Source organism: Cervus canadensis, chromosome 6, assembly GCF_019320065.1.
Source record: "Cervus canadensis isolate Bull #8, Minnesota chromosome 6, ASM1932006v1, whole genome shotgun sequence".
Classification (NCBI taxonomy): Eukaryota; Metazoa; Chordata; class Mammalia; order Artiodactyla; family Cervidae; genus Cervus; species Cervus canadensis.
In genome coordinates this window covers 39,421,442-39,444,859 of record NC_057391.1, presented here as the reverse complement: position 1 = coordinate 39,444,859, position 23,418 = coordinate 39,421,442, and the positions used below count along the sequence as shown (strand labels likewise).

Below are 23,418 nucleotides of genomic sequence, written 5' to 3'. Positions count from 1 at the left end.
AGCCTGGTAGGCTGCAGTCCATGGGGTTGCTAAGAGTCAGACAGGACTGAGCGACTTCACTTTCACTTTTCACTTTCATGCATTGGAGAAGGAAATAGCAACCCACTCCAGTGTTCTTGCCTGGAGAATCCCAGGGACGGGGAGCCTGGTGGGCTGCCATCTGTGGGGTCGCACAGAGTTGGACACGACTGAAGCAACTTAGCAGCAGCAGTAGCAGCAGCTACAGATGAAATTTAGGCAGTCAGTCTGCAAATAATGGCTTTGCTTTTCTTTCTCATGTTTCTTGTTCTGACTCAAACATCAGGACAGTGTGGCATAAAAGTAAGAATAGCATGCCTCTTTGTTACAGTAATACATTAAAGGGACTAATTCTAAGATTTTTAACATTGTAGTATGTTTCTTGTGGGTTGTTGGTAGACATCCTTTACAAAGGGCTAGTTTTAATAATCATGAGTTTAGTTTTACTGAATGCCTTTTCTGCGTCTATTTTTCTCCGAGTGAGTTCATGTGTAAATTACACTATAAAATCCCCTAATTCTGTCCTTGCCTTGTTTGGGTATCTGGGTGATACCAGCTTCATAAAGTAAGTTTAGTACTTTTCCTTTTTTATGCTCTCTAGTGCTTTGTATAAAATGGAGATCATTTGTTCCTTGAAAATTTTTTTTTAGCAGTTGGGCCTGATGTTTAGGGATATCTGGCTTCCCTGGTGGCTCAGATGGTAAAGAATCTGCGTATAATGCAGGAGACCCGAGTTCCATCCCTGGGTTGGGAAGATCCCCTGGAGAAGGAAATGGCAATCCACTCCAGTATTCTTGCCTAGAGAATTCCATGGACAGAGAAGCCTGGCTGGCTACAGTCCATGGGGTCACAGAAGAGTCAGACACGACTGAGCAAGTAACACTTTCAGGGTAGGTTTTTAAGTACTTAATAACTTTCTTTAGCGATCATAACTCCATTCAGGTTTTTTTTTCCAAAGTTGGTTTTCCCAAGCTATATTTTTCCAAAAAACTATTCTTTTTGTTGAGTTTTCCATTTCTTGGTTCAATTTATTGGTAATAGTTCATTCTATTCTCAAGTTTTTTGTTTTGTTTTTTGTGGTGTAACATACATATAGTGGGCTTCCCAGGTGGCTCAGTGGTAAAGAATCTGCCTGCCTGTGCAGGAGACGCAGTGGATCCAGGTTTGATCCCTGGGTTGGGAAGAGCCCCTGGAGGAAATGGCAACCCACTCCAGTATTCTTGCCTGGAAAAATTCCATGGACAGAGGAGTCTGGCAGGCTGCAGTCCATGGGGTCTCCAAGAGTCGGACATGATTCAGTACACATGCTACATATGTATAGTAATATGCAGATATTTTGCTTTTAGTTCAGTTTTTATATGCACATATATCTGTGTGAAACCAACACCCAGAACAAGACCCTTGAATGTTTATATTACTCCAGAAAGCTCACTCTTGCCCCTTTCTAAATAGTATTCCCACCAGAGAAAAACATGTCTTAATCACAATAGATTATTTTGCCTGTTTTTGAACTTTATGTAAAAAAGCAATCATCCTTTATATATTCCTGTCTTACATCTTTCACTCAACCTTGTGAATAATCCATGTTGTTGTAACAGTTCACTTGCATTGCTAAATAGCATCTGCCAGTTTCTGTCTACTATATTGTTCATCATTGAAGACCTGTATCTTTGAGATTCACAAATACTCATTTCTGTCCTGTATAGCTACGAGTGGAAATGCTGGGGTTATAGCGCACATGCTGTGTTTGACTTAGTAGATATTATCAGTTTTTTGGAGTACTTGTACCAATTTCCCACCAAGCTGTGTATCCGAGTTCCAGTTGCTTTACATCGTCACTTTCATTTGGTATTGTTGGGGTTTTTCAAGTCATTCAAGTGTGTATATACTGAAATCTTAATTTGGCTTTTAAAAGTTGGGTTGTCCAACTTTCTCACTGATTTATAGGAGTTCTTTGAAATCCTAAATACATGTCTTTTGGTTTTCTGTACTACAAATATTTCTCATGTTTTGTGACTTGCTTTTTCACTTCTGTAATTGTTTTTTGATGAGCAACATTTGTCAATTTTAATGAAGTTTGATTTGTCAATCTTGTATAGTGTTTTTTTGTGTGTGTCTTATTAAATCTTTATGATTTTATAAATTTGTTATTTGGGTCCTAGCTAAGACTAGTCAAGATGAAAGCCTTTGGAGGTGAAGCCTATGTGTCTATGGTTTTAAAAACTGGTCGAGTGATTTGGATGTGTACCCAGAGTAAAGAATCAGTTGTTTAATTGATGAAATCCAAAGTATTAAGAGTCTCTGCAATAAATAGCCAGCTAAATTTTGCTGCCCCATTTCCTATTATGTGTATCCTGATGACAACCATGTGTAATGACTAGCTGTTACTACTCTGTTCTGTCTTTACATTATAATCTTGCCTTTCCTGTATTCCCAGATGCAGTGAACCTTTCAGTTCTGCTTTATTTCTTCCCTTTAGTTCTTGCTCAAGCTAAGAAAAAGTCTTCTTTCTCTAAATTATCTTAGATATAAACTTGTTTGCATTTAGACTATTTTGCATTAATTTATTCTGTGTATCTTTTTTTCCACAAGATGGTCAATTGTTTGAGGGTGAGGACTATGGATTATCCATCTTCAAAGACTCCATATTGGTTGTTAAAGTGGTGCCTTTTTGGTGTTAACCATTTTGACAGAATTAGAGAAGTGCCTTTTCTTTATATACATGTCTTAACATTTTCTTACTGCTGAATTTTTCCAACCAAAAACGTTTTTTATTTTGTAGAGTAAAATGAAAAAAATGAAGGAAAAATACAAGGACCAAGATGAAGAAGAACGTGAGCTCATCATGAAATTGCTGGGAGTAAGTAACATTTAATAATAAATTTTCATTTGTTTTTCAAGGGGCATCCAGACCACTGCCTATCATATGCTGTGCATTCAGTACTTCATTAAAGAACTGACAACACTGAAAATACTGTCAGCATTAACTAACTGCTTTTCCCTCTATGAAGTCTGCAGGTTCGAACAAAGAAGAAAAAGGGAAAAAGGGAAAGAAAGGCAAAATAAAGGATGAACCAGTGAAGAAACAGCCCCAGAAACCTAGAGGTGGACCAAGAGTTTCAGACAGCATAAAGAAGGAAACTCTATCCCTTGAAGTTACCACTCATGAGTTACAAGACTTGGCTGTAGATGATCCACATGATGACAAGGTAAGGCCACCACACACATGGGCTTTTGCTTCTTCATTAGGATGACCAACGATCTCAAGGTTCCCAGGACATGGGATTTACACTGCTAAAATAAAACCAGGGTGAGTGGTAACCCTATTCCTAATGGGAAGTTACCTTAGAAATACAGCCTAAAAAAAAAAAAAAGGAAAAAGAAATATAGCCTAAAAGACCTAAATTTTAATTGCTGTATATAAAAAATGGCAGTGTTGGTTAGCTCCTAAAAAGTTTATCATAAGCCATTAGGAAATTTTATGGAGAAACTAGATTCTGGTGGAAACTTAGTTAAAACAGATAATTAGGATTATGTTGACCATGAATGAGAAATGAATTTGCACTTTTCTAGGTTTTTCTATAAGAATATATACTGTATTACATGATGTCAAATGTGACTACACAGTGTGAGATGTTAACATTTTTCCAGTTAAGATAGTTGCCTAGTTCTATCAGCTGAGTACAAAAGTCTGGCCTTAATGTGTATCTTCTTGCAAGAATATGTACATCTTTTTGAAATTCTGAACGAAGGATTTATTGTTTTATAAATTGGTTTCATTTTGTATTCATGGGGTATTTTGTGCTTTTATTCATGGAGTTAAAACTGGTTGTATGTGTGCTCCATTCAGTGCAGGTTGTGCTTACAGGGATCCTAAATGTATTCCTGTTTTCTTGGTTCCCTGAACAGTGTTGTTTAGTAATATTAACTCACTTTTTGTCTTCAGATTTTTATATTACTTACTCTGTAAACCTTACAAATATTCATAACTGTTAAAAGAATATTCATAATTATCAATGGGCTTCCCTGGCAGCTGAGATGGTAAAGAATCTGCCTGCAGTGCAAGGAGACCTGGGTTCAATCCCTGTGTGGGGAAGATCCCCTGGAGAAGGAATGGCAAGCCCTCTCCAGCATTCTTGTCTGGAGAATCCCATGGACAGAGGAGCCTGGTGGGCTGTACAGTCCATGGGGTCGCAAGGAGTTGGTCCCAACTGAGTGACTAACACTTTCATTAGCATATATTCTGTGGAAGTCTTTTTTAACTTTAGGGCACATCCTTTTTTCTTTGAATGGCATCGCTTTCTTATATATTAGACACATGTATGAACTTAATCTATCTTATATTTATCAGTTTTTCTCTTCATAGATTTTAATGGTATAGCGTTTCAATTTAAGTTACAACTGACTTTTAAAATTTTATATATTTGAAACAGGAAGAACAAGATCTAGACCAACAGGGAAATGAGGTATGAATTTGTGTTTGGGTTCATACTACAACACTGACTGCAATCTGGGTCCCACAATATCTGGCACACAACTTCTAGCAAGAACTTTAAAAGGCTAAAAAAAAAAGACCACAAGCTCTGGAGTAACACATTCTTGTGTTTGAATCCTAACTCTATTACATATAACTACAACCTTGGAAACATTTTTCTTTGTGCCTCAGTTTCCTCATCTGAAAAACGGGATATACTTGCCTCTACCGGGAGAGTTGTGCGAGAACTAAGATAGTATACATAAAGCATTTAGAAAAGTTCATGGCATATAGTAAGCACTAACTGTACCAAGTGTTTTGTCCTAAATCTAAATTTACTCATGTTGTTAGATAAATATAGGCAATCTTCTAGGCAGCCCACAAAATGGGAACTCTAAGAAGCCCTAGAATTTCTCCTTAAGAACAGGCATGAGAGATGACTGTTCTAATCCAGTTTCCCGACTTTGACATCTTTAACATTTGGGGATGGATAATTCTTTTTTGTGGGGAGTTGTCCCATTCCTGGCATCTACACTAATAGATGTCAATAATATTGTTCCCGCCCCCAACCCTGCTTCAGTTATGACAACCAAAAATGCCTCCCGTTTCTCCCTTTCTCTTAAATATATCTAAGTGTCATTTTGAAAATCGTCATTAAGCTCTGCTTTATATATAGCCCCAAAGGGTGAAATATTATATATCAGAAAATGATAAAATGTATTGATTGTTTTATTAGAATTTTCCTATTTTAGGGCTGGTGTAAATAGCTTTTGTAATTGTTTTTGTTTTCCCTTTTTAGGAAAATCTGTTTGACTCTTTGACAGGGCAGCCACATTCTGAAGATGTACTACTGTTTGCCATTCCAATATGTGCCCCATATACCACCATGACAAACTATAAGTAAGTCATTATGAGTTTACTCAAGCAGCTGCCACAACATTGATGTATGAATCATTTTGTAATCTCTGTTTAGTAACACATGCAATTCCTTTTTAAAGATACAAAGTGAAACTTACTCCTGGAGTTCAGAAAAAAGGAAAAGGTATTTAAAATCTTTTTGTGAATTATGATTTTAAACATTTCTTGACTGAACAGAAGTAGATTCTTCTATCTTCTGCTTACAGCTGCGAAAACAGCCTTGAATAGTTTCATGCATTCCAGAGAAGCAACAGCAAGAGAAAAAGACTTATTCCGCAGTGTAAAGGTAAAGTATTCCTGTAGAAATCTCTAGAGATTGGTGGTACAGTTAAATATGAGCAGTTATAATTTTTTTATTTTTGCATTGTTAGCAGATGGAAGCTGCAACTATTAGAAGACTGCTGTCTTGCTAGAAACAATATAAAATAAAAAATTTCAGATGAAAATTTTAGAAATGCCATTCTTTTGGCAGCAGAGGACATAGAAAGATCATAAAAACGTGACTGTGAAAATATTCAGCCTTTTTTTTTTTTTTTAGGACACGGATTTATCAAGAAACATTCCTGGCAAAGTGAAAGTGTCTGCACCCAATCTTCTGAATGTAAAAAGAAAATAGCTGAAATGAAATCCTAAAATATTTGAGAAGAGTCAGTTTTATAGCCTTTTGGAAGTTCAAAGATGAAAACATCATGTAACAAGACTTCCACATTTAAAAGTGAACTAACATTGCCTTGCTGTATTCGCCAAAATGACTTGGTTTTTTTCCAGTTTTATAGAGAGGAAACACTATGATAGGGTTTCCTAAAATATTTGTGGACAGCAAATGCTAATTGTAAACAACTGCAATTATTCTACATTTTCTTGAAATTTGGAAGGTTAATAGTAAGTATTCATTTCATGTTGTAAAGAAATGGAATAGTGAAGTGGCTCAACTGGTTAGACTACTGACTTAGTAGTCTACTGTACATAACATCTAATATATCTATTACAGGCCAATCGCAAGTTTTGTTTTTCCTGGTGGGGGCTGGGGTGGTTATACATTTAATAAGTCTTGAGGAAGTAGACTTCTTCTGCTTTTACTCATATTAGACTAGATTTTAAATACAAATCATTCCCGTGACTTGGCTTAAGATAACACCTAGAAGAAATTGGTGTTGATAACTTCCACGCATTTATATAATACCGTTACTTTTCATCTTAATTTCTTTCTTGTAATCTCATTCAGCTTTGTGTCATTTTATTTTCCACCTCTAGTAATTATCAGTAGCATGTTACTGATCTTAACCTAAGAGTATCTTAACCTATAATATTATAAGTGCACTTTCAGGTTTACCACTAAAGACTCATGACCCAGCTTTTTTCTTCTGTCTCCTAACAATGGAGAATAAAGTCATACATTATTTCCATTCTTTATGAGCTATAAAAGCTGTTGATTTTAAAACAATTCAACAGGCTGCCTTGAGTCAACATGAGGAACTCCGCTTGCCCCGGCCCTTACACCAAAGCACTGGGGTCAAGGACTGGACGGCCGTTGGTCCTTGAAAGGTTTCTTTCACCAGCGTAGTCCTATCAACAACCACTTTATGTAGCCTACTGTTTTAAATTCAACATAATAGACTACTCATGCCATTAAACAAACAGCTAAAATATTAATGTCTTTAGAAAGTAACTTGACCATTTTGATAGTGGTAGGAATAATTAATACAATGTTTCTACAGATATAGACCCTGATGTTACCAAATAGGAAATAATCATTCCTTTGGGTAAAAAGCCCAACTATTAACTTCTGCTGTTAAATACATTTATTGTAAACTTTAGACACAAAAATAGGTTCTCTAGGCCATTCACATGCACATTAAAACTAAAAAGCTGCAAACTACAACAGTGTATATAATTATACAAATGATTTCACTCTGATGTTTACAGAATTGCTGTCCATGCAAGTGATCAGAGGCATTATCTGTGAAGCCTTAAGATCCAGAAGTGTTGTTACTACCAAACCTCTGATTAACACTGTGAAGTAAGTGTTTTGGAAGGCAGTTCCATGAGTTGGCTAACATTTCTTTAAAGCAGATGACAGCTTCTAAACTTAGCCTGCAAGTGGACAAAGAAAAATAATTTCACTTTACTGTTTAGAAGTATATTCACTTGAAAAACTACCAAAAAACAAAAAGCACTTTAAAGATTTTCACAGGAACTGGATAGTTTTATCAATGAAAGTTTATTATTGCCCTTAAATTACCCATAAACCTATTTTTTCAAGAACACTAATAAGTGTTTAAGAAACAATTTAAAATATGTACCAAGTAAAAAGTTACTTACCTTACAAGAGATTTTGGTTGAACTGAAAATATAAGTATTTCATTACTGTGTGCCTGAAAAACAGACAAGAATACATTAAAAGTACTTAACAAGAAAGTTTCAGCAATAATACGAAGTGTCCTTTAATAAAGGGTGGTGTACTTACAGCTCTGTGATGGACAAGAAGGTTATTGGCACACCCTCCAAACACAATTACTTCTCCTTCATCACTGGCACAAGCTGTATGCCATAATCTACATTTAAAACAAGAACTTGTTTGAAGTCACCCCAAAGACCAAATTGATGATTTATACTAGAGACTAGAGATGATGAAATAAAGACTAAAGGTCTTTAGCGCCGACCAAAACATAAAATTGAGACACAGTTATCTCAAAAGTACAAAAAGCTAGAAAAATCAATGTCTTTTATCTGGATATCATTATCTCTCTGGTCCATTCCTAATTTATGCAATGAGGAGTCTGAACTGAACAATCTGTTCTCTTAAGTTTTTATGAGCAATAAAAGTCTTTGGGAGATGAGTGGTATATGCCCTCTCCTTTTCATAGTCAAGGTCAGTTGTCCTTACACAAAACATCTGAGGAATGTTTTACTCTTACTGAGTAAACAAAGCATCTTCAGGCCTGACTCTCTGGAAAGAGTATTTGTGCCGAAAGGCATCCTAGTGGCATGACTATACTACTTAGGTTAGAGGCATGGACAAAAATGCAAGCTAACGTTATACACATGTGCTTTGAACACCAATTCTGACTATATCATTTCCTTTTAGCAGTCTCTGTAACAATTCTGAGATAAGAAAAGTAGCAGTGTTCTAACAGGTTCTTTTTGGACGATTCAACTTCCTAATATTTGTTATACAGTGTAACTGTACATTTGATTGAAAGTTCTTGATTCCCTCACCCTCAAAGATTCTTTAGGGTTTTTAATTCTCTCCTAGAAGAGAACCAGAAGTTCCTTTTTCAAATGAAAAATCTAGAAACAGTCCTACTCTGGTAAAGAGCTTTAGTATAAATTTTAACGATGTCAGTATTCTGATGAAGCAAAAAGCAAAATTCAGCCCTGTTTTTCATGCACAGATGATGAAAAAGAAAGTACTAATACTAAGAACATTGGTTTTCTTTCAAAAGGTATGATGCTAAACCTTAATGAATGCTAGGGTTTTTATGAGGAAGTGAATGCAGCCAACTGAATTTTCTCATTCATTACCAGTCTTATACATCTCTAAGGACCTTACTCAACATAAGAACTACCTTTTAAATAGTTCATACCTTGGTTTTTCAGTATGGGGATGATTAAACTGTATCCATTCATTTTTACTGATGCAGTATGTCCAGGCATCACCTGATTAAAGCAAAGAAAAAAGCATGAAGTGTGTTATTCTGTCAATGTGACACTGATATTTAAAGAGTGCAGCTTTAGTAAAAACAATAATAAATCAGATTTTGAGTAGATACAGAAAGTATATTTCCTTTTTTTCCCTGCAGTTAGGCATGTAAGCCCTTTTCATGTTACAGCCATTTAGCACGGCAAAGAGCTCTAGGTAACTTTTTTTTTAAAACTGGACAGATAGATGTGTCATATGAAAACAATTCTATGTATATTATAGGATCAAAATTAATACCAAACCTTCTAACTATCCCTATAGCCCTCTGATATACCTAAAATACTGATTTTTTTCCAGCTATTTATATATTACTTATGAATGACATATAATAACTGTTTAAAATATTTTAAAAGTACTTACTTAGTGGCTGTTTATCAGTGGTAAATCCTCCAAAGAGAAAGAGATGATCTGAAGAAACTGGTGTTAGTGAGTGCCAAGATCGGCCAACTGGGCATATGCCTTGTGGAATTCTGAAAATGAGAGCTAAGTTACAATATCTGCATTTAAAAGCCACTACTGTATTTAAAGCAGAGAAATACTGAAGTTTTCTTTAAAATTTTATATGGAATTTTGAAGAGACTTTAAAAAAGGCTTCTTGATATTAACAACTACATGCTTTTCAATGAACTATTTCCTTGGAATGAGGGTCAACGTTAGATCTTTTCAACAAACACTGAGCACATGCTATGTGCTAGACATACAGTTATGAGAACTTAAAATTTAAAGATTCCCTAAGGATTTAGTGATCATGTTTACTTAAATTCATTGTTACTGAAAAGGAAAGCAGGTATATTATGTACTAATAATAGAGAGTAAGGGGAAAATCCATTGGAATTTTTTTGCAAAACTTTCCTAAATAATTATCTAAATGATACCTACAGTTCATTCCACTCCCATGTATCCAGATTAAGATAGTGAAGGTCATTCATTCTAGCATCCTAAAAAAGGATAAATTAACTAGTTATCTTTCTGAGTAACTGAAAAGCACATCTTTGAAACTGTTTTATATACTCACTCGGTATCTGCCTCCAAACACAAAGCCTTTGTTTCCAACAGCTGCACAGGCATGGGCAGCACGAGGTGAAGGTGGTTTACCCTAGTTGTCATAAAAACAATAATGAATAAGTGAACGTTTTATAAATACCAGAAGTCTTTTCTGGAGGTGGGATAGAATGTGCAGAACACTTGAGCTCTTAAGCTGAAGTGCAAACTTGTAATAAACAGCAGTACTGAAGGCTGACTACCAAAACTGGGAGCTTTTGGCAAACATTACTGAATGGGCTAGTTAATAGAATGCTTACTTGCTTTACTTTTCTTTTAAAATAAAAGCTAGCACATTATATGACACCGTGTCAGAGGAAAAAGATATCTAACATTTGAGTAATTTAAATCCCAATCCAGCACTAGGTCATTTACTTAATTACAGACAATACCACTTTTAACAGTTATTAGATGACAGATACTGGGCTAGTCTATACATTCATTAACTTTTTAGTTTTAGACTCCTTGGAGAATAATGAGCTGTCAATTTTACACCACTTGCAAACTGCCCTTCTCATTGAGGCAGCTTTGCTTTAATAATTAATTCATTATTTTTCAGTAACTCACAGTAGTTATAGGCTGGCTCCAGATAAACGTTTCAGTGTCTAAAATATGTACATGATCATTCCATCCTCTTGGATGACTTGAATTCTACAGAAAGTAAGAAAGAATCTGAGTTAGTTTTCACAAATAATGTTTGTAAAACAACCTTTGGTTTATTAACAGGGCAAAATGAACAAAGCTAATAGCAAACTAAGTATATTATTTCAACAGACTAAGTAGGCCACATATGCAAATACGAAACTTCATTTACCCAAAAAGATGTTTCATCAAATTCAAAAGTTCCCAATACTTTATCTTCAGGTAAATATCCATACCCTCCAAAAAATATTAACCTGTTTGATAAAAAACCAAGACATTAAAAATTCAAACATCCATAGGATACAAGAGATTTTTTTTGTTTTGTAATATTCCATGAGCTGAGAAGGCACACGAGTATATAAAAATACTTATTCAAATAATAATGGCTAATATGGCTAACAACGATGTCTTAGGTGCTTTGACGTTAATTTACTTAATCTTCATGGGCCTTCAGAGGCATGTTACATGATTACAATGGTTATTAGCGAAGGATACGTGAATGGCAAAGTACTTTCCACATAAAAACCCAAACCTATAGTGCTGCTGACTCACTTGTTTTTATATACCCAGACACCGAGTTTGTCCTTTGATGATGGAGGAACTCCTTGGCAGTCAATTCTTTCCCAGTGTAATACTCGATCCGTGGACCTTGAATCCAGCATGTAGAACTGCCAGAAGCAATGTTAAGATTTTGTTACATGAAGGAAATTCAACCATGGCATTTAATGTTATTGCACTTATGCTAATAAGAATGTCTAATTCAGTACTACTAAAAGTATAATTGCAAACTGGCTGCCAGTCTGCAAAATGTTACCTAGTCTGAGTCTAGATAAGAAATTTCTGCCAGAATGTAAATTACCTAAGTCACTGTGCACCTTGTTTGTGTTCAGCCTATTTTTTCCCCCATACCACTTTCTGGCTGAAGGATTAGAAAGTGTGTTAATTTACTACATTCTTTGCCTGAGATAGGCACTTTGAATTGTACTGATCTAATTTATGTATATTGGGATGGTATTACAAAAAAAAAAAATCAAACTTAGCAATTCATATTCAAATTCAATATAACAAACATATAATTAAGTGCCCACTTAACTCTAGGAGCTAAGGATAAATCTTAAAAGATTAAGTATTCATTTGTCTTTCAGAGGGTTCACATCCAGGTACCTACATTTAAATAGTCAATAAGTTAACTTCTTTTTTTTAGGCTCCTAAAGCTTCCTCAACCCTACTCATTTAACTATTAACCATTTCTCTGACCACTCCCCTTTACTAAAGCCACAACTAGTCTTCCCCCCAAGTTTCCTCATGTTGTGTCAAAGTTAAGTTTTCTCCCCTTTGACCCTGAAAAATACATGGCTCAACTATAACCTACAGCAGTGCCTCACAAAACCTTTTAGGCACAAAACCCTTTCTTCCAACAAAATCTTAAGCAAACGCCTAAATATAAAAATAAGAACCTGAAGAAATGGCTTCTCTGTTTACAACATACCCAACAAAAATCTGGGTTCACTGTGAGAACGGGCAAAACTTGTGGCTGTCCTATGAAGAAACAGAAAACACATGCTCCCCTGCACCTCCACGTGCTGCTGGGCAGGACCAGTGTGACAGGGCTCAACACTGAAAGAAAAGCTACAGCATCTAGTGGGGAAGTTCGCCACTCAGAGCGTGTCGGGTTGATGCATTGGTGAGCCATGAGTGGTGTCATAAAGGCTTTTCTCTGGATGGCAAAGAAGAGAAAAACAGATTCCAACTACATGCCATCTGGAAAAGGCAAAACTATGGAGACAATAAAAAGACTGATAGTTAGCAGGAGTTTAGGGGGGGAGAGGAGATGTATACACAAAGTACAGAAGTTTTCATGAGCAGGGAAATACTTTGTGTGACATTATAATAATGGATATACGTCATACTTTTGTCCAAACCCAAAGAGCATGCAACACTATTCATTTAATTAAAGTGAACTGTGATTTACCTTAGGGTGAACTGTAAATAAATAAATAGGTGGAGCTACAATTGTTAAAAGGAAGGAGGAAAAGGGTGGTGTGAAGCCTGCCTAACCCTATATACTTCTCTCACAGGTGTTCCAAAGCATCCCCCCACAAATCCCTAGAGTTCCTAGGAGCACAGTTTGAAATCTGAAACCAGTTCAGCCCACATGCTCCATCTATACCAAATCACTTGGCATTTCCATAAACCAGACATATCTGCTTATAACTCTGCATCTTGGTACCTATATATCTTGCATAATACCCCTTCCAATTGTAGTATGTGATTCCACTCAAGCATCACCTCTTGGGTTAACACTTTTTGTTTTTCTGTTCCTCTGTCCTACCAAACACAATGGTAAGGATTCTTTTTCAGATTCAACAATATTTACTGAGCTATTACTATGAGCCGACTCTGTTTCTCTTTATGCTCCTGAAATTGTTTATGTATATGTGTTCCGTCTAGAATGTGAGCTTCTAGAGGTGGGGACTGTATCATTCATCTGTCTCCAATGTCTAAGCAAGTGCTCGCAGTAAGGTGCTTACTAAGTTGCTAAATAAACGAATTTTTTTAAAAGTGTCTACATATATCACTGAAACAGATCAAACAGGCAAGAGTGAATGGTGACATTTTAGGAATCAGCGAACTAAAATGGACTAGAATGGGTGAATTTAACTCAGATGACCATTATATCTACTACTGTGGGCAAGAATCCCTTAGAAGAAATGGAGTAGCCATCACAGTCAACAAAAGAGTCCAAAATGCAGTACTTGGATGCAGTCTCAAAAATGACAGAATGATCTGTTTGTGTTCAAGGCAAACCATTCAATATCACAGTAATCCAAGTCTCTGCCCCAACCAGTAATGCTGAAAAAGCTGAACGGTTCTATGAAGACCTACAAGACCTTTAGAACTAACACCCAAAAAAGATGTCCTTTTCATTATAGGGGACTGGAATGCAAAAGTAGGAAGTCAAGAAACACCTGGAGTAACAAGCAAATTTGGCCTTGGAGTATGGAATGAAGCAGGGCAAAGGCTAATAGAGTTTTGCCAAGAGAACACACTGGTCATAGCAAACACCCTCTTCCAACAACACAAGAGATGACTATACACATGGACATCACCAGATGGTCAATACCAAAATCAGATTGATTATATTCTTTGCAACCAAAGATGGAGAAGCTCTATACAGTCAGCAAAAACAAGACTGGGAGCTGCCTGTGGCTCAGATCATGAACTCATTGCCAAATTCAGACTTAAGCTGGAGAAAGTAGAGAAAACCACAAGACCATTCAGGTATGACCTAAATAAAATCCCTTATGATTATACAGTGGAAGTGACAAACAGATTCAAGGGATCAGATCTGATAAGAGTGCCTGAAGAACTATGGACGGAGGTTCATGACATTGTACAGGAGCCAGGGATCAAGACAATCCCCAAGAAAAAGAAACGCATAAGGCAAACTGGTTGTCTGAGGAGGCCTTACAAACAGCTGTAAAAAGAAGTGAAAGGCAAAGAAGAAAAGGAAAGATACATCCATTTGAATGCAGGGTTCCAAAGATTAGCAAGGAGAGATAAGAAAGCCTTCCTCAGTGATCAGTGCAAAGAAATAGAGGAAAACAATAGAACGGGAAAGGCTAGAGATCTATTCAAGAAAATTAGAGATACCAAGGGAATATTTCATGCAAAGATGGGCTCAATAAAGGACAGAAGTGGTATGGACCTAACAGAAGCAGAAGATATTAAGAAGAGGTGGCAAGAATACACAGAAGAAGTATACAAAAAAGATAATCATGATGGTGTGATCACTCACCTAGACCAGACATCCTGGAATTCGAAGTCAAGTGGGCCTTAGGAAGCATCACTATGAACAAAGCTAGCGGAGGTGACAGAATTCCAGCTGAGCTATTTCAAATCCTGAAAGATGATGCTGTGAAAGTGCTGCACTCAATATGCCAACAAATTTGGAAAACTGAGCAATGGCCACAGGACTGGAAAAGGTCAGTTTTCATTCCAATCCCAAAGAAAGGCAATTCCAAAGAATGCTCAAACTACCACACAATTGCAGTCATCTCACATGCTAGAAAAGTAATGCTCAAAATTCTCCAAGCCAGGCTTCAGCAATACATGAACGGTGAACTTCCAGATGTTCAAGCTGGATTTAGAAAAGGCAGAGGAACCAAAGATCAAACTGTCAACATCCGCTAGATCATGGAAAAAGCAAGGGAGTTCCAGAAAAACATCTACTTTTGCTTTATTGACTTCCAAAGCCTTTGACTGTGTGGATCACAACAAAGTGGAAAATTCTGAAAGAGATGGGAAGAGATGGCAGACCACCTGACCTGCCTCTTGAGAAACCTGTATGCAGGTCAGGAAGCAACAGTTAGAACTGGACATGCAACAACAGACTGGTTCCACATCAGGAAAGGAGTACGTCAAGGTTGTATATTGTCACCCTGCTTATTTAATTTATATGCAGAGTACATCATGAGAAATGCTGGGCTGGATGAAGCACAAGCTAGAATCAAGATTGCCAGGAAAAATATCAATAACCTCAGATATGCAGATGACACCACCCTTATGGAAGAAAGCAAAGAACTAAAGAGCCTCTTGATGAAAGTGAAAGAGGAGAGTGAAAAAGTTGGCTTAAAACTCAGCATTCAGAAAACTAAGATCATGGCATCTGGTCCCATCACTTCATGGCAAATAGATGGAGAAACAGTGGAAACAATGACAGACTTTATCTTTTGGGCTCCAAAATCACTGCAGATGGTGACTGCAGCCATGAAATTAAAAGACGCATGCTTCTTGGAAGAAAAGTTATGACCAACCTAGACAGCATATGAAAAAGCAGAGACATTACTTTGCCAACAAAGGTCCGTCTAGTCCAAGCTAGTAGTACGGTTTTTCCAGTAGTCATGTATGGATGTGAGAGTTGGACTATACAGAAAGCTGAGTTCCAAAAGAATTGATGCTTTTGAACTGTGGTGTTGGAGAAGACTCTTGAAGAGTCCCTTGGACTGCAAGGAGTTCCAACCAGTCCATCCTAAAGAAAATTAGTCCTGAATACTCATTGGAAGGACCAATGCTGAAGCTGAAACTCCAATCCTTTGGCCACCTGATGTGAAGAACCGACTCATTGGAAAAGACCCTGATGCTGGGAAAAATGACTGAAGGCGGGGAAGAGAAGAGGATGAGGTGGTTGGATGCCATCACCGACTCAATGGACATGAGTTTGAGGAAACTCTGGGAGTTGGTGATGGACAGGGAGGGCTGGCGTGCTGCAGTCCACGGGGTCTCAAAGAGCTGGACATGACTGAGCAACTGAACTAACTGAACGTATATTACATGCATCTTTCTGACTGCATCTGTCTTGTACGGGCCTGAGAAAAACATGCCTTTTTCCTATTTGGGCAAAACATAGACAAAAGTCTGAACAACAGTATCTTATGGTGCCAAGTTATAGGAATGTTAGTATATGAAATTTTGTCAGTGTTAATTTCTCCTTACAGCTTTTTGAGTTGTGGCCAGTTAAATTTTACTGTGTGTGTTAGTTGCTCAGGTGTGTGCAACTCACTGTAATTCCATGGACTGTAGCCCGCCAGGCTCCTGTCCATGGGATTCTCCAGGCAAGAATACTGTAGTGAATAGCCATTCCTTTCTCCAGGGGATCTTCCCAACCCAGGGATGGAACCCAAGTCTCCTGCACTGCAGGCAGATTCTTTACCATCTGAGCCACCAATACCCCACCTCGCCCCCCAAACTGCATCTTGTTTTTAGTTTACTAATATTCATCTAATACTACAGCATTTTATTAATAAGAGAATAAGTAGCTGCAAAGAACATATCACAATCAAGTACAAATGTTTTTGAACTTGAACAGGAATAAACTGGGTTAACCTTAGAAATCTAAAGTGGTCTGAAAAAGAACAAAATTACCTTAAACCATCCTTACACACACTAACCTTATTCGTATTGCCTCTTGAATGGTGTCCTCCAAACAAGTACAGCACCCTGTCCACACACACGGCACAGCTTCCTGACATAGAAGGAGGAACATCACCCTCAGTGTTAATTTTTTTCCTGAGAGGGAAAGAACTGAATGTAAATAAATTTCCCCAAGAAGAAGAAATGCAACAATGTATCCATTCTTCTAATTCTATCCCCACAATAAAAGGAAAAAATAAGGTGTGAGTAGCCATGCTGAGGTCTCTTCTAGCTCTAAAATTAATTAGAAGAATGAACTTGTCCCTTCCACCCCCTCCACAGGCTGTGCCAGCAGGCACTAACGTGACAGCATGGGAGGTTCTGAAAGCCTACATGTCATATATCACTCTAGGAGCAAACCATCTTAACATTTCTCTAACTAAATTGTTTGCTTTTTCTAGTTACTTGACCATAAATGATGGTTTTGTTTTTTGAGTGGGCCAAGAACCCAAAGGAAGAAAACTTCAATATCTCAGTCCTGACAGATTAATAAGTGTTTTTTAATTCAGTCACCGTTAGCCATTCAAATTAGTCTGATTCCAACCTTATGTAATACTACAGACACTCAGGTAGTGTCTACTATAGGCCAACCATTCCTCTGAGTGCTCTTTACCTGTTTTAACTCATTCTAAGTCTAAAAGTAAATCTGAATCAAAAGGTTAATTCTAAGATTCAGAATATTAATATGACATTCAAGCGTTTCTGCTCCTAATATCGCTTCATCTGTGTTAAGCTTTATGTCTGTCTGTTTCTGGCTGTGCTGTGGCACATGCTGGAGCTTAGTTCCTCGACCTAGAACTGAACCCGTGCCCCCTGCAGTGGAAGCATGGAGTCTTAACCACTGGACCACTAGGGAATTCCCAATTTTTAAGTTTTGATAGGCTGATTTTGTAAAAATTCTTTATGGGGTTGAATTTTCTTTTTTAATTAAAGTTTCCCCATTAAAGGAATACAATTGTAAATGTCCAGTTCTCTAGAAAAAGATCATTAAACAGCTAGATTAACACTGGCTATATGCAAAAATAATCCTGGTTTATTTTCTGTTGAACTCTTAAATCAAGTGGAACTAGTATTCTCCTACTTCTGAGATCTCTAATGAGCTAAAATATATAACAGACTAAGTTTTCATAAAGCAAACCATGGGGAAAACTACTTTCTAAATCCTCAAACCCAGCCAACCCAGCATTTTGAGAATTCATTAATTCTGCTAAGAATGTACTCGAGTATTACTGGTATGAAACTGGCAAAAAGTCCTTTCAGAATAACCCCAGTTTGCATGGATGGCAAATTTAATTTTGTTTTTAAGGCAAAACATGCTAACTCAAAGAAATGTGCATAGAAATTTTAATATTAGAACTCATTAAAATAGAATACTACCTTTATTTCTAGCAAATACAGTCTAGAAATTCTTCTCACATTCAAAATACATAACAAGACATAACATACTGAATATACATATGGAACTTTTATTGTATTTCCATTCCAGGATCTGAAGCCTCTACCTCTTAATATTGCTATAATACTTGACACAGTTCTGAATAGAAATTTCTTCAAGGGTCATAAAAGCATCTAGTAACTACTGAAGAAATACAAAAGTATTTAAGCTTAGAAGCTAAGCTAAACTAGTAGAATACTGTTTTCAAAATATACAGCTAGGTTAGCATCTTTAATTAAAGTGCTTTTATTCAGTAGTATGGGTTTTACAGAGTATTTTTTTTTTTTTTTTTTCAGAGTATGTTTTTGTTTGCAACCTTATTTGGATGTTCTAGTCCCCCTCTTAATATGCACAGTTACCATCTTCCAGTCTCCATGTTGTAGATCCAGAGTTCTTCTCTAGGCAGATAGAAGTCATATAATCCTCTGACTTGATTACTCTAAAACAACAACAAAAAGTTGCAAATACAAAAAATAACTTGTATTCTAAAAAGGCACTATTGTATATTTTTTCACATCTATCTCATTTGAGATACTGAGAGTTACAAGAAGTTAAACAGGTTTCAACAATTCTATGACAGGTACAGTTCTCCCTACCCCATGCCACATACTCAAAGTAATGCTTAATATAGACAGGCCTCAATTCAAATTCTTGATACAGCAGTTGCAATGATGCACGAAGTTAAGAGCTCTCCAGGTAATCTCTAAGGCCACTTTATCCTCAACACTCCACGCACCAAATCTGAGTTACATGACCTCATGGGAGATTATCTGTGTCATGCTGGCAGGCTAAAGAAAGTTCAACCTTGAAAGCACCTGATCCACACTAACAGGCCAGACGTTCTTCCCTTTTACCCATTTATTCTCTACCAGGAAGCAGAGAGGGCAGAACTGCAAATATCAAGTCCTTGTACAAAATCTTTAAGTTCCTTGTTGTGCTCCATTTCCCTTCAGATCGAGCTTACTATATGCCAGAACCAGCGAAGTGCTATCCATGGAGTGCTACATTTAATCCTCACAACAACCATAAGAAATAACTGGTGTAGGTTTCTCAGAGAAGTTGCCCACGGCTACTCCACAAGGAATGGTGGAGCCACAATTCCAGCCTCCTTTCTCTGAATCTGCAACTTCAGCCACTCCGCCTGACCCCTCCAGACTTTGAACCACCCTGGCCACCTTCTGGACAAGGTTGACATACAGTAAACAGCTGCAGTTCACTAGGAATGGGTGTCAGAGTCACAAGCTTGAAAAACACACAGAAGAGAACATCTGGGCATGTAAACATTTCTCTTTCCACTCCACCACTTATGAAACAAAAACGCTGGCAGCAAGATAGCAGGTTGACCCAGAGTACGTCAGTCTGGCAGGAGGAGGAAAACTGACTTCTGTGTATGAAGCTAAGGTTTATTGAAATCAAAACAATCTCCCAAGGGCCTCCGCTGTGTGGTACTCTTAGGGTTGTAGCCAGAATGTGGAGGGAAGCCTGTTTGAGAACTACAAACTTACTTCACTAGTTACGCTTCTCCACCCCGCCTCAGCCCTGGGCATCCAGGCCCTTCACAACTCACCTTCAGAATCTTCCACCTGCACAACCCTTTTTCTCCCCTTCTCCCCTCACCTTCCCTCTTCCTACTGACGATTAACAGTTTTATTTTTCTCCAAGGCAATTATTTACATTTTAAGAAAAGTCACCCAGTACCAGCCACCTTGCTCCTACCAAATACCCTCCTCTGAACACCTATTCATTGGAGGCTGGGGAAAACATGTCAGATAAATTAGGATTAGGAAAAAGGAACCAAAGGAAGTAATCAAGACAGCTTTCCCCCAGCTATCTTTTCAGAGTCATCTCAAAAAATGGTCACATCAACTGTAGCATAAGCTAAAATCTATTACCAGAATCACCTAGTGCTTCTAAGTCATGGAAGGCACTGCTGTCCAGGACTAGATTTCTAGCAAATTAAAGCGGGGGCAGATCATTTTTTTTAAAAAAAGGGACTAAAAATATTTCTGGTAAGAACAGATCCAAACCACCCCAGCAAATGAAATAAGACGATTCTAGAATGTGGAGTGTTATTAAGAAGCTCTAAAAGCAAAAGGGCAAGAGAACTAGTGAGAAGGTTTAAATAGGAGGCACTTGGGCAGGATTTCCAGACAGAGGAAAAGAGAAGAAACACAACTACATGCTCTCAACTGGTAACTAATCATACTGGTTCATGACTAAGGGTCAAAGGGCTGCATTCTGTAGTTAAAAGTTGTTACTGTTGATCTTTTTTTCTTTCCGGTTATTGATACAAATTTTCCATTAATTTTCTTTATAGGAGTTTCATGTGAAAAATCTCAACCCTTTCTCAGCTGCAACCAAAAGGAAAATAGCCCCGAAACATTCGAACAACACTAGGATGGCAGGTGCACAGGGTAGCCGGGACTCCTGAACCGGCGGGAAGCTTCAACAAGCCAATTCTTGCGGCCTTGGGGAATTTCGGTGCATATTCCCTACGCGGCCGTCTCCCATAACTGGGCCACGGGACCAGCGGGCACCGGACCCCGGCTCTGTAAGGGAGTGTGCTCCTAGGAGGCCCGATAACAAATAAAGAGTGACCTCACACACCGTCCCTTCTTACACCCCAACCCTTTAAATAAAAACACGTTTCGAGATCTCGCATCGCCCGCCTCGCCCTCCGCAGGTAAAGCTCGGACATCTAAGAGCGCGCTGGGTAAGCGCGGGCAGGGAGCGGGGAGCAGGCTTTGTAAGCAGAAGGCGGGCGTGACAACAGTCCAGGAGCCCTGGGACGGGTGGGGAGACCCGTGGGAAGATTCCCACACTCGCAAGAGAACGAACCAACCGGCGGAGTCGCAGCGCGGGGGCGCTGAGGCGCCCGGGGCGGCCACGCTGGCCCTTTCCGCCCGGCCCGCCGCCCCCGACCAGTAACTGCTGGCCGACGCCCGCCGCGACCCACTGACCTTGTAACCGCCCCAGACGAACATGTGGCGCCCGTCGCTGACGGCTACGTGGCCGCTGCGCTCGGCGGGGCAGGCGAGCTCCGCGGATTCGTAGCCTTCGTAGGCCGGCCCTGGGAGCTCGTCCTCCCGCAGGTCCTCGTAGCCATCGGCCATCTTGAGGCTGCACTTCGGTTCACCAGAATCCCCGCACCCGCGGAGGAGAAAAAGACAAAGGAAAAGAAAGAGACGCACGGCGGCGGCGAAAGGCTCGGCGTTACGGCCGCGCCCCGCCGCCCGGGCTTCTGTCCTCCCGGCCCGTCTCTGCGAGGACGGCCTCTCGCCGCCTGAGGAGGGCTTGCGGGCTGGGGGCGGCCAGGGCGCTGGGACGCGAGCAGGGCGGGCAAGGGTCCGCCTCGGGCTGATACCAGGTCCAGCCCGTCAGCCCCGCCTCCAGCTCGCTTCTCGCCGCGGAGGGCCCTTGTTTACGCCGCGCTGGGAGCCGCCTGTTCCGCTGACGCCGCTCTCCGGGATCCGGAAGTGCGGCTGGCGCTGAGCGTCCCCAGCTCCGAGTCCTCCCGCCGCCTGCGCCTGCCGGGCCGGGGCCCAGAAGCTAAAGGTACTTCCAAGCACCTCCGAGCCTCCCTTCATTACGAGGAAATGCTGAATTAGCCAGACTCTTGCAAAAAAGTCTTTCTTCCCAAGAAGGTCTTGTGTGGCTGAAGGATATTCACAGCCCGGAAGGGGGTAGCAAATGGCTCAGCTAGTAAGTTTGAGGTTTCAGGGTCTCCAGAGTCGGTGCCCTCTCTTTCCCAGGACACTGGATGGGGGTGGCACCTCTACCCTCACGCGTGGTCCCAGGTGGCCGCAGCCGCGATTGCTGGGCGGCTTCCGGGCGGAGGCGCCGCTGTGTCGCGCGAGGCAGCTCCGGGACTGCGTGCCACCGCGATTTGCCTGCGGAGCGGATCGTGACGTCTCTTCTCGATAAGCTCTTTTGGTCCAGCAGAAATTTTAATTCAGTGCTGCATCCTCCACCCAGTTTGGAAAGTTGTGCTTAAAAAGTGTTTCAGGAAAAAAAAAAAAAATCTGCAAAAAAAAAAGTGTTTCAGAAATCTTCACCTCCCAGGCCTTCAGGGAGGAAAGTGAATCCTGTTCACACAGACGCTATTTTAGCTTACATTTTACATGACACTTTTCAATTAGATCAAGAGAAAATTAAGAATTATTGTGATCTAAGCTAGCCGGAATAGCTTAGTTAGGAGAGCGTTAGACTGAAAATTAAGAATTATTGTGATCTAAATTTGTTTCCTCACTTGTAAAACATTGAGACAATGGAATATTATTCAGTACTGGAAAATGAGCCATTTTTTTCAAGCCATGAGAAGACATGGAGGAAACTTAAATGCATATTGTGTGTTAGTTGCTCAGTCGTGTCCGGCTCTGCAACCCCATGAACCGTAGCCCGCCAGGCTCCTCTGTCCATGGGATTTTCCAGGCAAGAATACTGGAGTAGGTTGCCATTTCCTTCTCCAGGGGATCTTCCTGACTCAGAGATTGAACGCGTATCTCCCACATTGCAGGCAGATTCTTTACCATCTGAACTACCAGGGGAGCCCAAATGCATATTACTAATGAAATAAGCCAATCTAAAAAACGTACATACTGTATAATTCTAACTGTATAGCATGAAAAAGGCAAAAATATGAAAACAGTAAGATATCTATGGTTGCCAGGGCTTAGTGGGGAGGGACGAATAAATGGGCAGAACGCAGAGGATTTTTAGAGCAGTGCTTAGTTTCTATGTTACTATAAAGGTAGATAAATGTTATTACACATTTGTCTAAGCCTATAAAACATACACCACCAAGAATGAACCCCAACATAAACTGTGGACTTCAGGTTTGTCTTAGCTCAGGCAAATATAACAAAATACCACAGACTGGATGGCTTAAACAACATTTATTTCTCACAGTTCTAGAGGCTAGGAAGTCTGAGATCAAGGTACAGACAGACTTGGTACTTACTGTGGGCCCTCCTGCCTGGCAGTGGGCTGCCTTCTCATAGGGAAGGGACATAGAAGGAGAGCTCTGGTCTCTTCCAATAATCCATCCCCGGTCCCCACCCTCCTGACCCCATCTTAACCTAATTACCTCCCAAATACCCCACCTCCAAAAATCATCACACTGGGGATTAGGGTTTCAATATATGAATTTTGTGGGGATATAAACATTCAGTCCATTACATGGGTGATTTAGAAAATGTTCTTGCTGTACCCACG

General features: G+C 39.3%; 2 protein-coding genes and 1 pseudogene across 3 annotated transcripts in view; 2 read left to right on the top strand and 1 right to left on the bottom strand.

Moving 5' to 3' along the window:
• NEMF (nuclear export mediator factor) overlaps positions 1-6,818 on the top strand; it is a 48,057-nt gene extending 41,239 nt beyond the window's left edge. For both annotated transcript variants that reach the window (XM_043471619.1, XM_043471618.1), the window contains exons 27-33: positions 2,801-2,878; positions 3,030-3,227; positions 4,452-4,484; positions 5,292-5,392; positions 5,491-5,534; positions 5,617-5,696; positions 5,949-6,818. In XM_043471619.1, the coding sequence (XP_043327554.1) occupies positions 2,801-2,878; positions 3,030-3,227; positions 4,452-4,484; positions 5,292-5,392; positions 5,491-5,534; positions 5,617-5,696; positions 5,949-6,026 (612 nt within the window). In that variant the 3' untranslated portion in view covers positions 6,027-6,818. The remainder of the gene's footprint in view (positions 1-2,800; positions 2,879-3,029; positions 3,228-4,451; positions 4,485-5,291; positions 5,393-5,490; positions 5,535-5,616; positions 5,697-5,948) is intronic.
• Positions 6,819-7,194: 376 nt separating this feature from the next.
• Positions 7,195-22,212, bottom strand: KLHDC2 (kelch domain containing 2). The gene is made up of 13 exons (XM_043471621.1): positions 21,165-22,212; positions 18,564-18,643; positions 16,748-16,865; positions 11,349-11,464; positions 10,969-11,050; positions 10,722-10,805; positions 10,129-10,209; positions 9,993-10,051; positions 9,474-9,583; positions 8,998-9,070; positions 7,878-7,965; positions 7,733-7,785; positions 7,195-7,504 (listed from the first exon to the last, which is right to left on the bottom strand). The coding sequence occupies exons 1-13, from the start codon at positions 21,315-21,317 to the stop codon at positions 7,381-7,383; spliced, it is 1,221 nt and encodes a 406-aa protein (XP_043327556.1). The 5' UTR covers positions 21,318-22,212; the 3' UTR covers positions 7,195-7,380.
• LOC122444470 lies at positions 12,235-12,358 on the top strand (annotated as a pseudogene).
• Positions 22,213-23,418: the final 1,206 nt, after the last annotated feature.

What these genes read in the sequence shown, in the direction of transcription:
- KLHDC2 (XM_043471621.1), bottom strand. Translation starts at nt 21,317, where the DNA reads ATGGCCGATGGCTACGAGGACCTGCGGGAGGACGAGCTCCCAGGGCCG. An exon ending in AACATGGAGACTGGAAGATG is followed by an intron (nt 16,866 to 18,563) that starts GTAACTGTGCAT and finishes TTTCCCTCTCAG; the next exon opens with GAAAAAAATTAACACTGAGG. An exon ending in TGTTTGGAGGCAGATACCGA is followed by an intron (nt 10,052 to 10,128) that starts GTGAGTATATAA and finishes ATCCTTTTTTAG; the next exon opens with GATGCTAGAATGAATGACCT.